The sequence below is a fragment of the Pleurodeles waltl genome, chromosome 5 (genome assembly GCF_031143425.1).
Source record: "Pleurodeles waltl isolate 20211129_DDA chromosome 5, aPleWal1.hap1.20221129, whole genome shotgun sequence".
Taxonomy (NCBI): Eukaryota; Metazoa; Chordata; class Amphibia; order Caudata; family Salamandridae; genus Pleurodeles; species Pleurodeles waltl.
Genome location: NC_090444.1, coordinates 1819095861 through 1819108793, shown reverse-complemented (window position 1 = coordinate 1819108793; position 12933 = coordinate 1819095861). Strand labels below are relative to the sequence as shown.

General features: G+C 42.3%; 1 protein-coding gene across 7 annotated transcripts in view; it reads right to left on the bottom strand.

Annotated features, from left to right (window-relative positions):
- Nucleotides 1–6336, bottom strand: part of RNF8 (ring finger protein 8) — a 292936-nt gene extending 286600 nt beyond the window's left edge. The window contains exon 1 of one of the 7 annotated variants that reach the window (XM_069236312.1): nt 6039–6336. In XM_069236312.1, coding sequence (XP_069092413.1) covers nt 6039–6134 — 96 coding nt within the window. In that variant the 5' untranslated portion in view covers nt 6135–6336. The remainder of the gene's footprint in view (nt 1–6038) is intronic. The other 6 variants (XM_069236310.1, XM_069236309.1, XM_069236308.1 and 3 more) reach the window with 6 other exon arrangements.
- Nucleotides 6337–12933: the final 6597 nt, after the last annotated feature.

The window sequence follows — 12933 nt, the reverse complement described above, 5'->3', positions numbered from 1 at the left end:
TGGGAAACGAAAGGTTTTTTAAAACAATTAAGAAGCCAGACTAAGAGGGGCAAGAGAAAGAAACGGAACCAGTATTGGGAAGGAGGGACGCACCACAGAGAGCATGGAGTTGAGCGAGGGAGCTGCACATGGGGGGGGGAGGGAATGGAGAAGCAACATGAGGGAGCGCAAGAAAACACATGCACTTCAAAGGAAAAAGGAAAAGTATTTTCCTGAACATAAGCAGACATCCAATAAAATAAATGATCCAGGGACAGCACAAAGAAGGAACACAGAAGATAGCCATCAAGATAGACAAGACAGTCATCCAATTAAGTGCTAGGGGCTGACACAAAGGCCACCATAGATTTTTCTTTTAATGTATAAGAGAAAATAGGGTTTCAGCAATAGACAGCTAAAGATGTCTTACGGGAAGACCTAAAAAAAAAAAATATATATATATATATATATATATACTTTTGTAATGGAGAAACAGTGTACAACCGCTAACAACAACATACAAAATCTAACTACACCAAACCACTGCTTAGTACTGTGTGTGAAAAGTGATTCAAAACACACCATACAGTGCAGGAAACTTTCCAACTTGCATGAGTGGACACATATACTCCAGTAGCCCACATAACAGATTTTGTGGCTGGTTTACCAAAAGTCAAGATGATGTCTGCAACTTCTGATGGTAAGCAAAACGACTAGAGTTAGCATCCCTCAGTCTCCATGCTTGCAGCTACAAAGTCTGGGGACTAAGGTGAAGGACCAACCCATCATGCTGCAAGAGAGGACACACCCTGTGTTAAAGGAAGTGGGGGTAGAATGCCGAGCGAAAAAATTCCAGCATACCAAATCTCCTCACATCGGAGACGATCAGAATTAGCTGTACTTTATCATCGTACACCTTTTGCAGGACCTTCGAGAGAAGCAGAATTAGTAGAAACGTGTAGAGCGGGTCCCATTACCAAATGAACCTAAAGGCATCCCCAGGGAATCATTCAAAGGAAAGTGAACAGCAAAAACAATGAGGGCACTTCCTACTCTAAGCTGTGGCACAGAGATCCTCACATGGACATCCCAATATGGAGAAGATCTTGTCTGTCACTTCACGATGAAGTTCTGTTAGTGCTACACAAATAAGAGTGATACGTGCACTTCTGTAAAGTCTTGTCACCTCACTCGCCACACTACATTAACGATAAGTCACACCTTCTCCATGCACTGGTTACACTCTTGCATATCACATGACTTACAGCATGTGAAATGACGGCATTCATAACAACTCTTACTACATCATCTGTGAAAACATAGTAGAGTGGTGAGTTATAGCCAGGCTCACTGGAATTAGGGATCAGGGTTGAGAAAATTATGCAGCAAGAAAAGAAATTATGCGGCGTAATGCAGCACATTTTGTGACAGCAATACTTCATTATTTTGGCAATCATGCACTTGTTAACACTGTCTGGGTATTGATTGCACCTCATTAGTACCAGTTTAACACCCAAATATAGCAATTAGCAAACAAAAATGTTGCAAGTACAGCTTTGAAAAGGGCCTTACGCTGCACAGCAACACGTCTCACTGTGTTTTAGTAACTTTTTAACAGTGAGTTAAAAACATGTTTTTGTTAAAATCTGCAGATTATGCAGCACATGATGGATTATGTGGCAAATGCATCAAATCTATAATTATGTGAAAAATATGCTGCGGCTGCACCATCGCATAATTCCAGTGGCCCTTGCTATATCAAATGTTGGGGCTAAGCATCCTGATGCGCTTCCCTAAAGGAGGGACAGGGAGTGATAAACTTACCGTGCAGGAGTGTGGCATGCTGCTGTAGACAGGGGACTAGGAATTGAGATCTGTGCACTTAAGTGGAGGGGTGGCCTGCACTCTGGGCTTGAGCACATTCCCACACAAACTTAGAAGTGTTCCTTTTGCCCCATCAACTTGTGACCTCTGGGTTCAGCTGGGTATGAAACAAGCATTGGTAAAACCAACAGGTCTCGCCTTTGTCAATGTTTTTTTTTGTGATGATGTTCACAATGGGTACTCTCAAACATTTTCCTAGTGGTCAAAATGTATGGTCCGTGGTGTAACCAAGGGCTGCATTGATACCAGTATTTGGGGTGGGGTGGGTGGGGAAGAAGTCAGGTGACCGATGGATGTAAGGTGGGCATAGGTAGAGTAAAGAATGTACATGGTGTGGACAGTGAGTCATGGAGTTATTCTGAGAGTTTAATTCCAAACTGGCCTCTAAATTATGCTCCAGTTTTTACAAGCGGCACAGATGTGATAAAACTATGCTCAGCTGTATCGGAGTCTCTATCCATCTACCACAACTTAGGGTAAGCCATCTCTGCTTACTATCTTTAGTTATGTTAATTGTGCAAAGAAAGTAACTTGGTTATTGAATTTGAATGATGTAGAATCTTAGGTAATAATCGTCTTTTTGTCTCTTATTTGTAAGCAAAAGGAGTGCTTAGTAATGGGCTCAGTTAAGGTAGCAAGTGCCTTAACAAAAACCTGCTTTGTCTGTGCACAAACTTTTTTTTATTGCTTTTGATTTGTATCCTCTGAATGTGTCCCTGCACTGTTTTCAGTGGACCCTTTAAAAATCTAATATAATGGTTTTGTTTAGATATGAATTATAAATAATACATTAATTTATATACATGCTTTATTGATTAAGACTAGTTTTTAGTAAAAGCTGACAAATTTGCACCAGATATTTGAGCAAATGCTAAATTACAGTGCTCATGCGTGAATAACATTTCGCAAATAGCATAAGCCAGTGGTGCTGGAACAATTTTCAGAGAGGCGGTGCTGCCATTAATGTTACATCACTGAAGTCCTAGGAATTGTGAAAAATCCATGTATCATATGGAAAAAAAAAAAAACATACCAAATGTATTCATCAGAAGATTGCCAAGGATGTAGTATGTAGCTGGCGGTATATTTTGGAGCACACTGTTGCAAATATATTGCTATAGCATAGTGTGGTAGTGCACTGCCATTTACAGACAACACATTTTCCATTAAAATGACCACTAAACTACAATTTTACTGATAAACCTACACTGCAAACAAACAATTATGTGTCGAAATGGGCATCAACAAGTGTACTGATTTGTTTGATAGTATTAAAATCTTTGTTTCAACCACCCTTCAAAATTACAATAAATGTGCTTTACTTGTGTGTTCCTAACTGCTGATATATTCGGAAATATCTGTAGGGTTAATTTACAGGCATTACATTATGTTGTGTGCTACAAAACAAATTACATCCTGCAGCTTTTTCTTTCACACTCCCAGTACCCAGCAAGACTGTCACGCGAATCCTCTCATTTGGCAGTCAGAGAAAGAAAAGAAAACACCAAGCTCCCTTTAAAAAGAATAAACATCAATTTGTCAGATGTCAGAGCCTGTCGTTTGTCTTTGAACACAGCAAATAGGACAGGGTAAAAACACAATTAATAGGCCTCTTTATTGCTCATTTCACTTCGGAACTCCAGCATGGTTATTTTAGGGGGTGCTTCAGCACCCTCACACTCCTACTTCCAGCACCTATTGCATGTGAGAAAAATTGAGGAGGAGGATTAAGTTATGCTATTGATAAAGAGTACCGACCAAAACAAACAAGCCTACAGAAATAACCTGTTCCTTTCAGGCAGTCGTGACAGAAATAGGTAGAATTTGTCACACAAAAGATAGGAGGCAGGAAATCTTTTCAAAGAAATGCGCCACATTTACTTCTTCCTGAAGCAGCATACAAGGGAGACAGCTGAAAATGCAAGTACTCTCATGGAGTGCCTCAAGGGAAAAAAAATCTGCAGATAGTGAGCTACTGTGGAAGAATGCAAGGCGCCAATCAGAGGGTGGTAAACAGGCTATGCTCTATGGGAGCGACAAAGACATTCTCAACAGCATAAAATAAATAATGTGAGCTAATAGAAAGCAAGCAAATATGGGTTACAAAACACAAAGCCAATGGGAAGCAGAATGCAGTCTTAAGTAGTCTTTCAGCATGTCCCCAATATGTCTTTGCAACCAGTAGGCTTTGACTTAAGAAGCACAGAGTGGTTACACCATAGGTACTCCATAAAGAAAAGGCTACTAAATAAAAACCTTAGGCATATTAGTGTGTGCTTGTTTCTTTTCTGCCCTGACAGAACATGTTTATATTTGTCACGTGTGAATAGCTAGTTGCAGGTGTGCATCAGACACATTTGTGGTAGCTAATTGGGACTTCTAAACCACAAGGTCTGCAGGTCTCAGGTACATGGTTTCAACCAATCGCTCCCTTCAGTGCAAGGCTGAGATAGGTCATTGAAACCTATGGTGTAAGGTCTTGGGATATACAGAAGAAATATGGTATTTGCATGGCTGGTTCATATTCCTCTATAACATGCACTGACCTAAACATACCAGCTTACGTTATGTGCTTTCAGTAAAACACGCAGATATTGCAATGCTTGGATAGGTTGCAATTGTTTCTCATAATCCCAACTGCATACAGTGGTTAGAGTGGGCATTTACACAGCAGAAATTACATTTGCATGGCACGTTTGAAACAGAATGACTACGAGGCAATTAATAGTTATTATTAAATTCAAATTGTTTGTATTGTTCTCAGAAAGAAGAAAAATAGAGTCCGATCATTTGGGAACTGACGCTGTAGAAGGATGGTTACGTTGATCGCTACATTAGACGTGTTAACCCACTAAGCTTTCTTCTAAGGTAAAATGGCCCAATTTCAATTCCCTACTGGAAGCAACTAAGCCACACAATTCAAAGCACTGGAAGTGCATCACTAAGCACAGTCCCCACACCCGCAGTAAATTAGAACGCAGGTTTTTGTGTACGCTCAGTGAATAAGCCGTGTAGAAATATAAAACGAGGGAAAGGATAGAAATACTTTGGATACCGTAATACTTAGAGACCAGTGTATAATTAAAGGCAGAATCGATATAAACTAACTTGCAGGTGGGTCCCCTCGAAGACTTTAGTTCGCCGGAGGAGGGGGCGACTTGTCAGGAAGGGATTCTCAATTTTCGGATGGGTGGGGTATCTATCACTTTGTCCCCATGCCTAGTAAGGGTATGCGACGTAATTTAGATTGGAGGTTATTTCTTTGGTCATGCTTTATGGGCAGGTCTTGCGACATGTCAACCTAACCTGTATGTTCGTATCTAATATACACGTGTGATCTATGTAGAGGGGGTCCAGATTTACAACTACCCACCTAACCTGAGCCAGCTACAGGTCTTGAATGTTTAAGGTTCTTCCTTCGACTACTGTAGCTGGTAAATGCGGATTATAGCCTTTAGCATATGCCCCCATGAGCGTGTCCCTACAAAGTTCAAACCTGCTGCCATTCAGAAGGGAGATTTCCTGATCAGTTTTATCACCGGTGCGTACATTTTCAAGTCCCGGTGTCCCCGTTTCCAGCTGTAGTCGGTGCTCCACGAGATTCCAGGGTCATGGCTCTTTGCAGCTCCCCGCCCTCTTTAACTACCTAAAACTTCACACCTTTGTTGCCTGGGAGGTCAGTGCAAGATATACATAGAGACAGAGGAGTGTGCTGTGAAACCTCCCCAACGCATTACAAGAAGCCAGTGGTGGCTCAACCCTGCGTCAGCAGCGTATTGTGCGGGCTAAATCCCAGTAATGGGATATCAGTGCATCCATTTACAAGACATTGGCGTGATCGTATTAAGGCCACCTAGACTTTATGCTATCTCCAAGTGTGTGCTACCAAGATCCAAGGTAGTTGTTTACTTTCCAGACTACCGGCCTCACACACGCCACCAGCCTCCGGCCATGCCACACAGTTCTGCAGGATACACGTCTGGGCCGTTACTGTACCCCAGGTAAAGAGCTTCAAGGCGCCTTTATGCTGACAGAATGAGGATGCAAATGTGACGTTTCAGCCAGGTCTGGAGTACATAACGACACCTCGCGTGCTGTCGTGATGACGTGTAGGTGCTTCTGTGACGCAAAGCGTGCCACCGTGATGACGCCAGAGGAGCCCCGAGACTGCTTACCTCCGTGTTGTTCTCCAGCAGGAGCCACTCGGCGTGCATTCCGCTCCGCCGCAGGCACCAGCAGCGGTCGCTCTCCTTCTGGCTGCTCCCCGCCATTTCCCCAGTGCCTCGGACCTGCTAACGCCGCAGTCCGGTGGTCCCAGCCCGTTCCTCCCCCATCCCCCAGTAACAAGCCGTGGCCAGTCCCTCTCCGCGGACCCTTCGTTCACGTAAGCCCGTAACAATCGAGGGCAGCTGCGCTTAACAGTCCGTCGTCCGTTTCGGTGACGTCCACCGTACTTTACGAAAGGAGCAGACCAAACTAGAGAAATAGAAACAGGACTGGTAAACTGCTGGCCTCGCTGCTGCCCTGGGGCGCAGATGATTCGCTAACTAGAAATATCCTGCAGAGTAAGTGTGCGTAGTTATGATGTCACAGCAAGTGGCCATCTTAGGGAATGGATCCAGCAAACTCCTTAACTACCGGTCACCAGGGCAACTCCTGTGCGCCGTATGCCCGTCGAGCTGGAAGTAACTTCTTGGCCTAGTCTAAAAGTATTGGATCGATGCTTCCCACACTTTTTAGAACGGTTTTTTAATGTCCTATATAATTAAATTAAATGTCCCTTAAAATAAGGAAAAATCACTTAAAGCCTTGAAAATGTATAGCAAATACCAACTTGTAGGACTTGCCACCATCTAGGACCAGGAGCAGTAGAGTCCAGATACGGAGTTTGGTGCTCCCGATTGGAACTGTCTCTTTTATTTAGTAAAAGTCATGCAGTGATGCTGAAACATTCTCATAAGAATGACAGACAAAAATGCTCATTTCTATACATTCGGTAAGAATTTGATGGCACGACCAGAGGCTCACATTATGCATTTTCTAATTCTATGTCAGGACCTGGGGCTCAGATTATGCTTCTCTTTCTATGCTTTAATAAAAACAGCAGCCAATCAGAGAAGATGTTATTGAACCAAAACATATCCCAGAGTTCAAAGGATACATAATAACCATAGATCGCTGAAGAAATCGCTGCACCACAGATGCTTCTTTTTCTTCTTTATTCTTCAGATAAGAAATACACATCCAACCCTGGCAGGTCTTATCAACAACTGCCTTCCTTACAATCTAATCATAACATTCCAGTTTTCTCCCAGTTGCTAAGCAGCCCTCTAAGATTCCTTTGAATAGAATACAACATATCTCCCTTCTTACAATAAGAAAATTATCTTAAAAAAAACAAGAAAAAAACAATAAATAACATAAACTAACACAAGAAAACACGTAAACACAACTACTCTGTATAATAATCTTTCATATATTCTGGTTTCTTGAATACTCTCTGTGACCTTCTCACCCCTCTTGACTCCTCGACACCAAGGCCACACCCAACCTGCTTCTTCCACTCAGCTACTTCCATTTCACTGCATCTGACAACTTCAGCCATATTCCATCTTTTACCGTCGCTTAAAACCACACTATAACACTTCACTCCCCCAACCTTTTTTGGTTCTGACCACTTTGACAAACCCTTCCTGCCTCCATGCCATACTCTGGTTCGCACCCAGTCCCCAACTGCAACTACACATTCCTTCGGTTTTCCCAATACACTTTCGTCATACTTCTCTTGCACCCCCTCCACTCTAAATGCAAGATTCCTTACACTTACACGTTTTTTACCAGCTTTCCCCATCCAACCAGGAACAGCTTTGGTACATGGTTTCCTTCCCTTCAACAAAACAAACGGGGTTTCTCGCGTCGTCGAATGCGGAATCGTCCGATAATTCCATAGCATGTTTTTCACTTCAGTCCTCCAACACAAACCACTCTGAATTGACAGTTGAATATTGTCACACACCACTCTGTTAAACCTTTCTACTAACCCATTCTCTCTTGGATGTGCCACAGCTGTCCTCACATGGTTTACTCCACACAATGTTAAATAGTCCTCAAACTCAAACAAAGTAAATTGTGTCCCATTGTCAGTCACCACCTCCTCGGGATAACCTTCCCTTTTCCAAATTTCTTCACAAAATTCAATCACCACTTCAGCTTTAGTGTCTTTGACGATACTAACTTCTGGCCATTTGGAGTGGTAATCTACCATAAACATGGCATAACACTTTCCACCATCACCAAAATCAAACGGGCCACACACATCTATTGCTATCGTTTGCCATGGTTTAACAGGAAAAGGTACAGGAATGACAGGTGTCCTCTCACACACGTGTGTTTTGTCACTACAAGCACAGCTTACACAATTCCTAACAAATCTTTCAACCTCTTTGTCCATGCCTGGCCACCAAAAATCTCCCCTGGCTTTCCTCTTCATACCCGACATACCACCATGTCCCTCATGTAGAATCTCTAAAACAGTCTGCCTCAACTTATGTGGCACTACCAACCTATCACCTCTCCTAAGTAAATTACTCTGTAATGACAACTCAGACCACACGCTTTTGAAATTTGAAAACATACTGGTTTCATCACCCAATTCAGACCAACACTTATGCAAATTCCTTATTATTGCCTGAAGTTCAGTATCCTCCTGAACCGCCGCCTTCCAAACTTCCTCACTGATAGCCTTTGTCTTGATGTCTTGCAGGTCAGCCACAACCCATTCTTCCTCTTCTTCTCCACATACATTTTCTAATGGCAACCTCGACAAACAGTCCGCATTTACATTCATTATACCAGGCAAGTATTTTACTGTGAAAGTGTATTCCTGTAACCTATATAACCACTTGGCAATCCTAGAAGAAGCACGACTTGCACCTGCAGTAGTGAAAATGTCCACAAGCGGTTTGTGGTCTGTACGTAATTCAAAACTTCTACCCCACACATAGTTTTTAAAGTACGTGATGCCCCACCAACAAGCAAGAGCTTCTTTTTCTACAGCAGAGTATGTTGTTTCCGCTCCCTTCAATGTACGTGAAGCGAACGCTACCACACGTTCCTTTCCATTATGCACTTGCATTAGTACCGCACCCAACCCGTACATGCTTGCATCCGTTGTTATTATAGTGTGATAATGAGCCACAAAAGGGTTTAATTCAACTGCTTCTATAATGTTTTTCTTCAATTTATCAAACGCTTGTTGGCACTCATCCGACCAGATATATTTTTGATTTTTTTTCATTAACACTCTTAAAGGATATGCTATGTCAGCGAAATTCCTCACAAACTTAGCATAATATTCCGCTAATCCAAGAAATGATCTCAGTTGATCTTTGTTAACTCGACTAGGTGCCCGCTCAGTTGCTTCCATAAGATTAACCTTGGGCGTTATACCCTTCCATGAAATAGTATGGCCCAAATACTCAACACTGTGACATGCAAATTTACATTTGCTAGCCTCAACAGTCAAACCTGCATTCTCAAGAATATGGCATACTTTCTCCAGAATGGTATCATGCTCTTGTAAATCCTTTGCCCATACTAGCACATCATCCTGAAAAAACCTCACACCCTTTACACCACCCAGTAGATTTTGCATAACCCTTTGGAAAACAGCTGAGGCAGACGCAAGCCCAAACGGCATGCGCACAAATCTGAAAGCTCCCTCAGGCGTTATAAACAACGTGAGATGCCTGGACTCTGGGTGCAACATTATTTGGTGGTACGCACTGGATAAATCTTGAATACCACTCAATAGTTCATTAATATTAGGAATAGGATGTCTGTCTACCCATATATTACTGTTAAGGTCCCTCAAATCTACACACATTCTAATCTTGCCATTAGGTTTGCGGGCCAAAACCACTGGACTCAACCATTCCGACGCTTCAATTCTCTCAATCACACCCAAACCCAATAATCTAGATAATTCAATTTTTAATGCATCTCTCAGAACAACCGGCACACTCCTGACCTTATGTACACTGGGAACAGCCCCACTTTTCAGCACAATGCGATGTTGGAACTTCTGCAAACAACCTAACTCACTATTGAAAAGATTTGGAAACTTCTTACTCCATTTTTCTGAACTCTCTTCCCCTACTGACAAAACCTGTCTTTCACTATTTGGATCTAACACAATCTTCAGCGTTCTTTGTTCATTCCATCCTAACAAACATCGACCATTTTCAACCACATACACATCACATATTGCCTGTCTTTGATTAAATAACACCTCCCCTTGAAAATATCCCAACACAGAAATTTTGTTGCCTCCATAATCCACCAAATCCACTTCCGCTTTAGCCAATTCGCCACCCTCCACTGCTTTCCACGTTGCTTTGTCAATTATGGTATAAGGTGAACATGAGTCAGCCCACACGTTTATCACCACACCATTTATGCTTATCGCACACTTAGGAGGTTTATAAGCAGTCTCCATGGATAAAACATTAAGCATTAAAATTTCAAAATGGTTATCCACTTCCTCACCGGAACACAACATCTGACCGTTAGAATACGATTGTTGTCCTTGATTACCATCTTGTAAACAATTTACATTTCTTCTGTTGTGAGTACTTTTTTTCTGATTACACATTTTCGAAAAATGTCCCCTTCTGTCGCACTTGAAACACTTAGCCTCTCTTGAAGGACAATTCATCGAGGATGCCAGATGTTTTATGATTCCACATTTAAAACATTTCTTTCTTTCATCCATTACAATCGTATTTTTGCTGATTTTCACAGAATTTACAGCTTGTACTAGTGCAGCCTCGGTATAATTTCTACTTAACTCCTTAACATACTTAGATGTGTTTTCAACACGTTTAGCTACTGCTATGGCCTCCTCCAAAGATGGATCTTTTAAATTTAACAACCTTTCCTGAATTTTCAAACAACATGTACGATTTATTAATTGATCTCTAATAATTTCTTCATGCAAGTCTTTAAATCTACACGATTTAGCCAGCGTACGTAATGCACACACAAATTGATCGACCGATTCATGAGACGCTTGGGTCCTAGAAAAAAATTTGTGACGTTCTACAACAATGCTTACTTTCTTGCTAAATGCTCCTCCAACACCCCCAACGCCATCATATACACATCGTCCTCACTGTCATTCTCCTCATCCTCAGACCTTCCATCGTTATTCGTTACAAAATTTGCAAATGGCAACGTTTTCAAAATCTTCCTACCTTCCACACCCAAATTGTGTTTTAACAAAGACAACTTCCTTTTGTCCGTAAAAATGGCACCTCCCAAAGCCTCTAAATATGTTTCAAACGCTTCCCTCCAATCTTCCCATGACATGGTTGGTTCGCCAGGCATGCTAAAAAATGTAGGTGGTGGTGCAATCGACTGCATGTCTGCTACGTAAGTTATTTAACTATTATGAGCATAAATAATCCCATAAATAATTTAAAAAACGAATGAAATATGACGAGAGAAGAGAAAAAAAAATGAACATAAATAAAGTAGTCACCGTCCTCAGGCTGATTGTTTCCGTTGTCACCGTTGAGTAAACTAAAATACAGCACTGCAGAGTTGAAAGTTGAAAGCGCTGCAAAGTTAAAAGTCGAAGGCAATATGTTACAGTTGTTATGTTTTTACTGTTGCTACGACCTCTTTCTACAAGAGGTTTCCCTTGTTTTGCCGCAAACACCGCTGACGTCACATCCAACTGAAACCGGATATCATCCACAGTGTGGATGCAGCACGAGGACTCTCTGGGCAGCGTCCGCGAGACTCTTCAGGTAAGTGCCTCATTCAAAATGCCAACCCAACAGCACAAACTTTTTTCTTTTTTTTTTTCTTTAAGAAAGAAAAAAAAAACGCGCTACCTCCACAACTCGGTCAACTTGACAAACCGAGTTCGGAATCCATCACAAAATCCACCATTCAATTTATGGTCATTAAGATCACCGCTTTCTCGCACCACCAGTCACAGTACACCGCTGCCAGGGTTGGTCCACGTCTTATTCCTTATGATCCCATCCTTCGTCGCCACTGTAAAGAAATCGCTGCACCACAGATGCTTCTTTTTCTTCTTTATTCTTCAGATAAGAAATACACATCCAACCCTGGCAGGTCTTATCAACAACTGCCTGCCTTACAATCTAATCATAACATTCCAGTTTCCTCCCAGTTGCTAAGCAGCCCACTAAGATTCCTTTGAATAGAATACAACAATAACACATAGTCTATATAAACTTCAGAGGCAATGGAACTTCCTCTTTCTTTGCTGCTTCCACAGCCGGTTAAGTACATTGCTCTGTTTTCTTTTTCCTTCAGTGCTGTTTATTGCCGTTTTTATAATTCGCGCTTGTGTTTTCTTCGCGCTGTTTTTAAGTGGAGCGGGAGCATTGTTGGGATATCTCCCATCTCAGAGGGTTTCCCTCCGTCGGTAGAGACTGGTCGGTGCTTGTTTATACCCTTGGCTTCGCGCGCGCACACTGGCATTCACGTGCCCGCGCTCGCTCGTTTTGTTCTGGCACCCGTTTCAAAATTCCAACGGAGCGGCCAGAGAACGAGACAGCACAGGTGCTTCGGGCCTATTCCCCCTCCTGGCGGCGATATTTTTCCACCGTTTTCAGCCTTCTGAATGCGGTACACTCGCGCCAGGCTGATATTTAAGTGGAATTTTCCTGACCACCTCTACCTCGCTCCCTGACGCCCTGACTTCACGGTGGTGACCAGGGTTGGATAAATTTGATTAGGATCTGCCTAGAGTGCTGCAGGCTGCTCCCTCCACATTCAAAAACATTTTAAAGCATTTTACCTATCTGCTTTTGGCCTGCTTGGCTTGCACTCCCCCTGATTGTAGTATTGGACTACCCTGAATCCACGTTTTCAACGTGCCAGAGTTATTATGGCCCAGTCATATGCCTATGATGATGATGAATATTTTGGGGGTGAACCTCCCTCTCTTGAAGATAATTTGGTGGGCTCACTCGACAATACCGTGCAGCTATCAGTAAATAAAGCGCTGTCAAAAGCTCTGGGCCCCCTCAC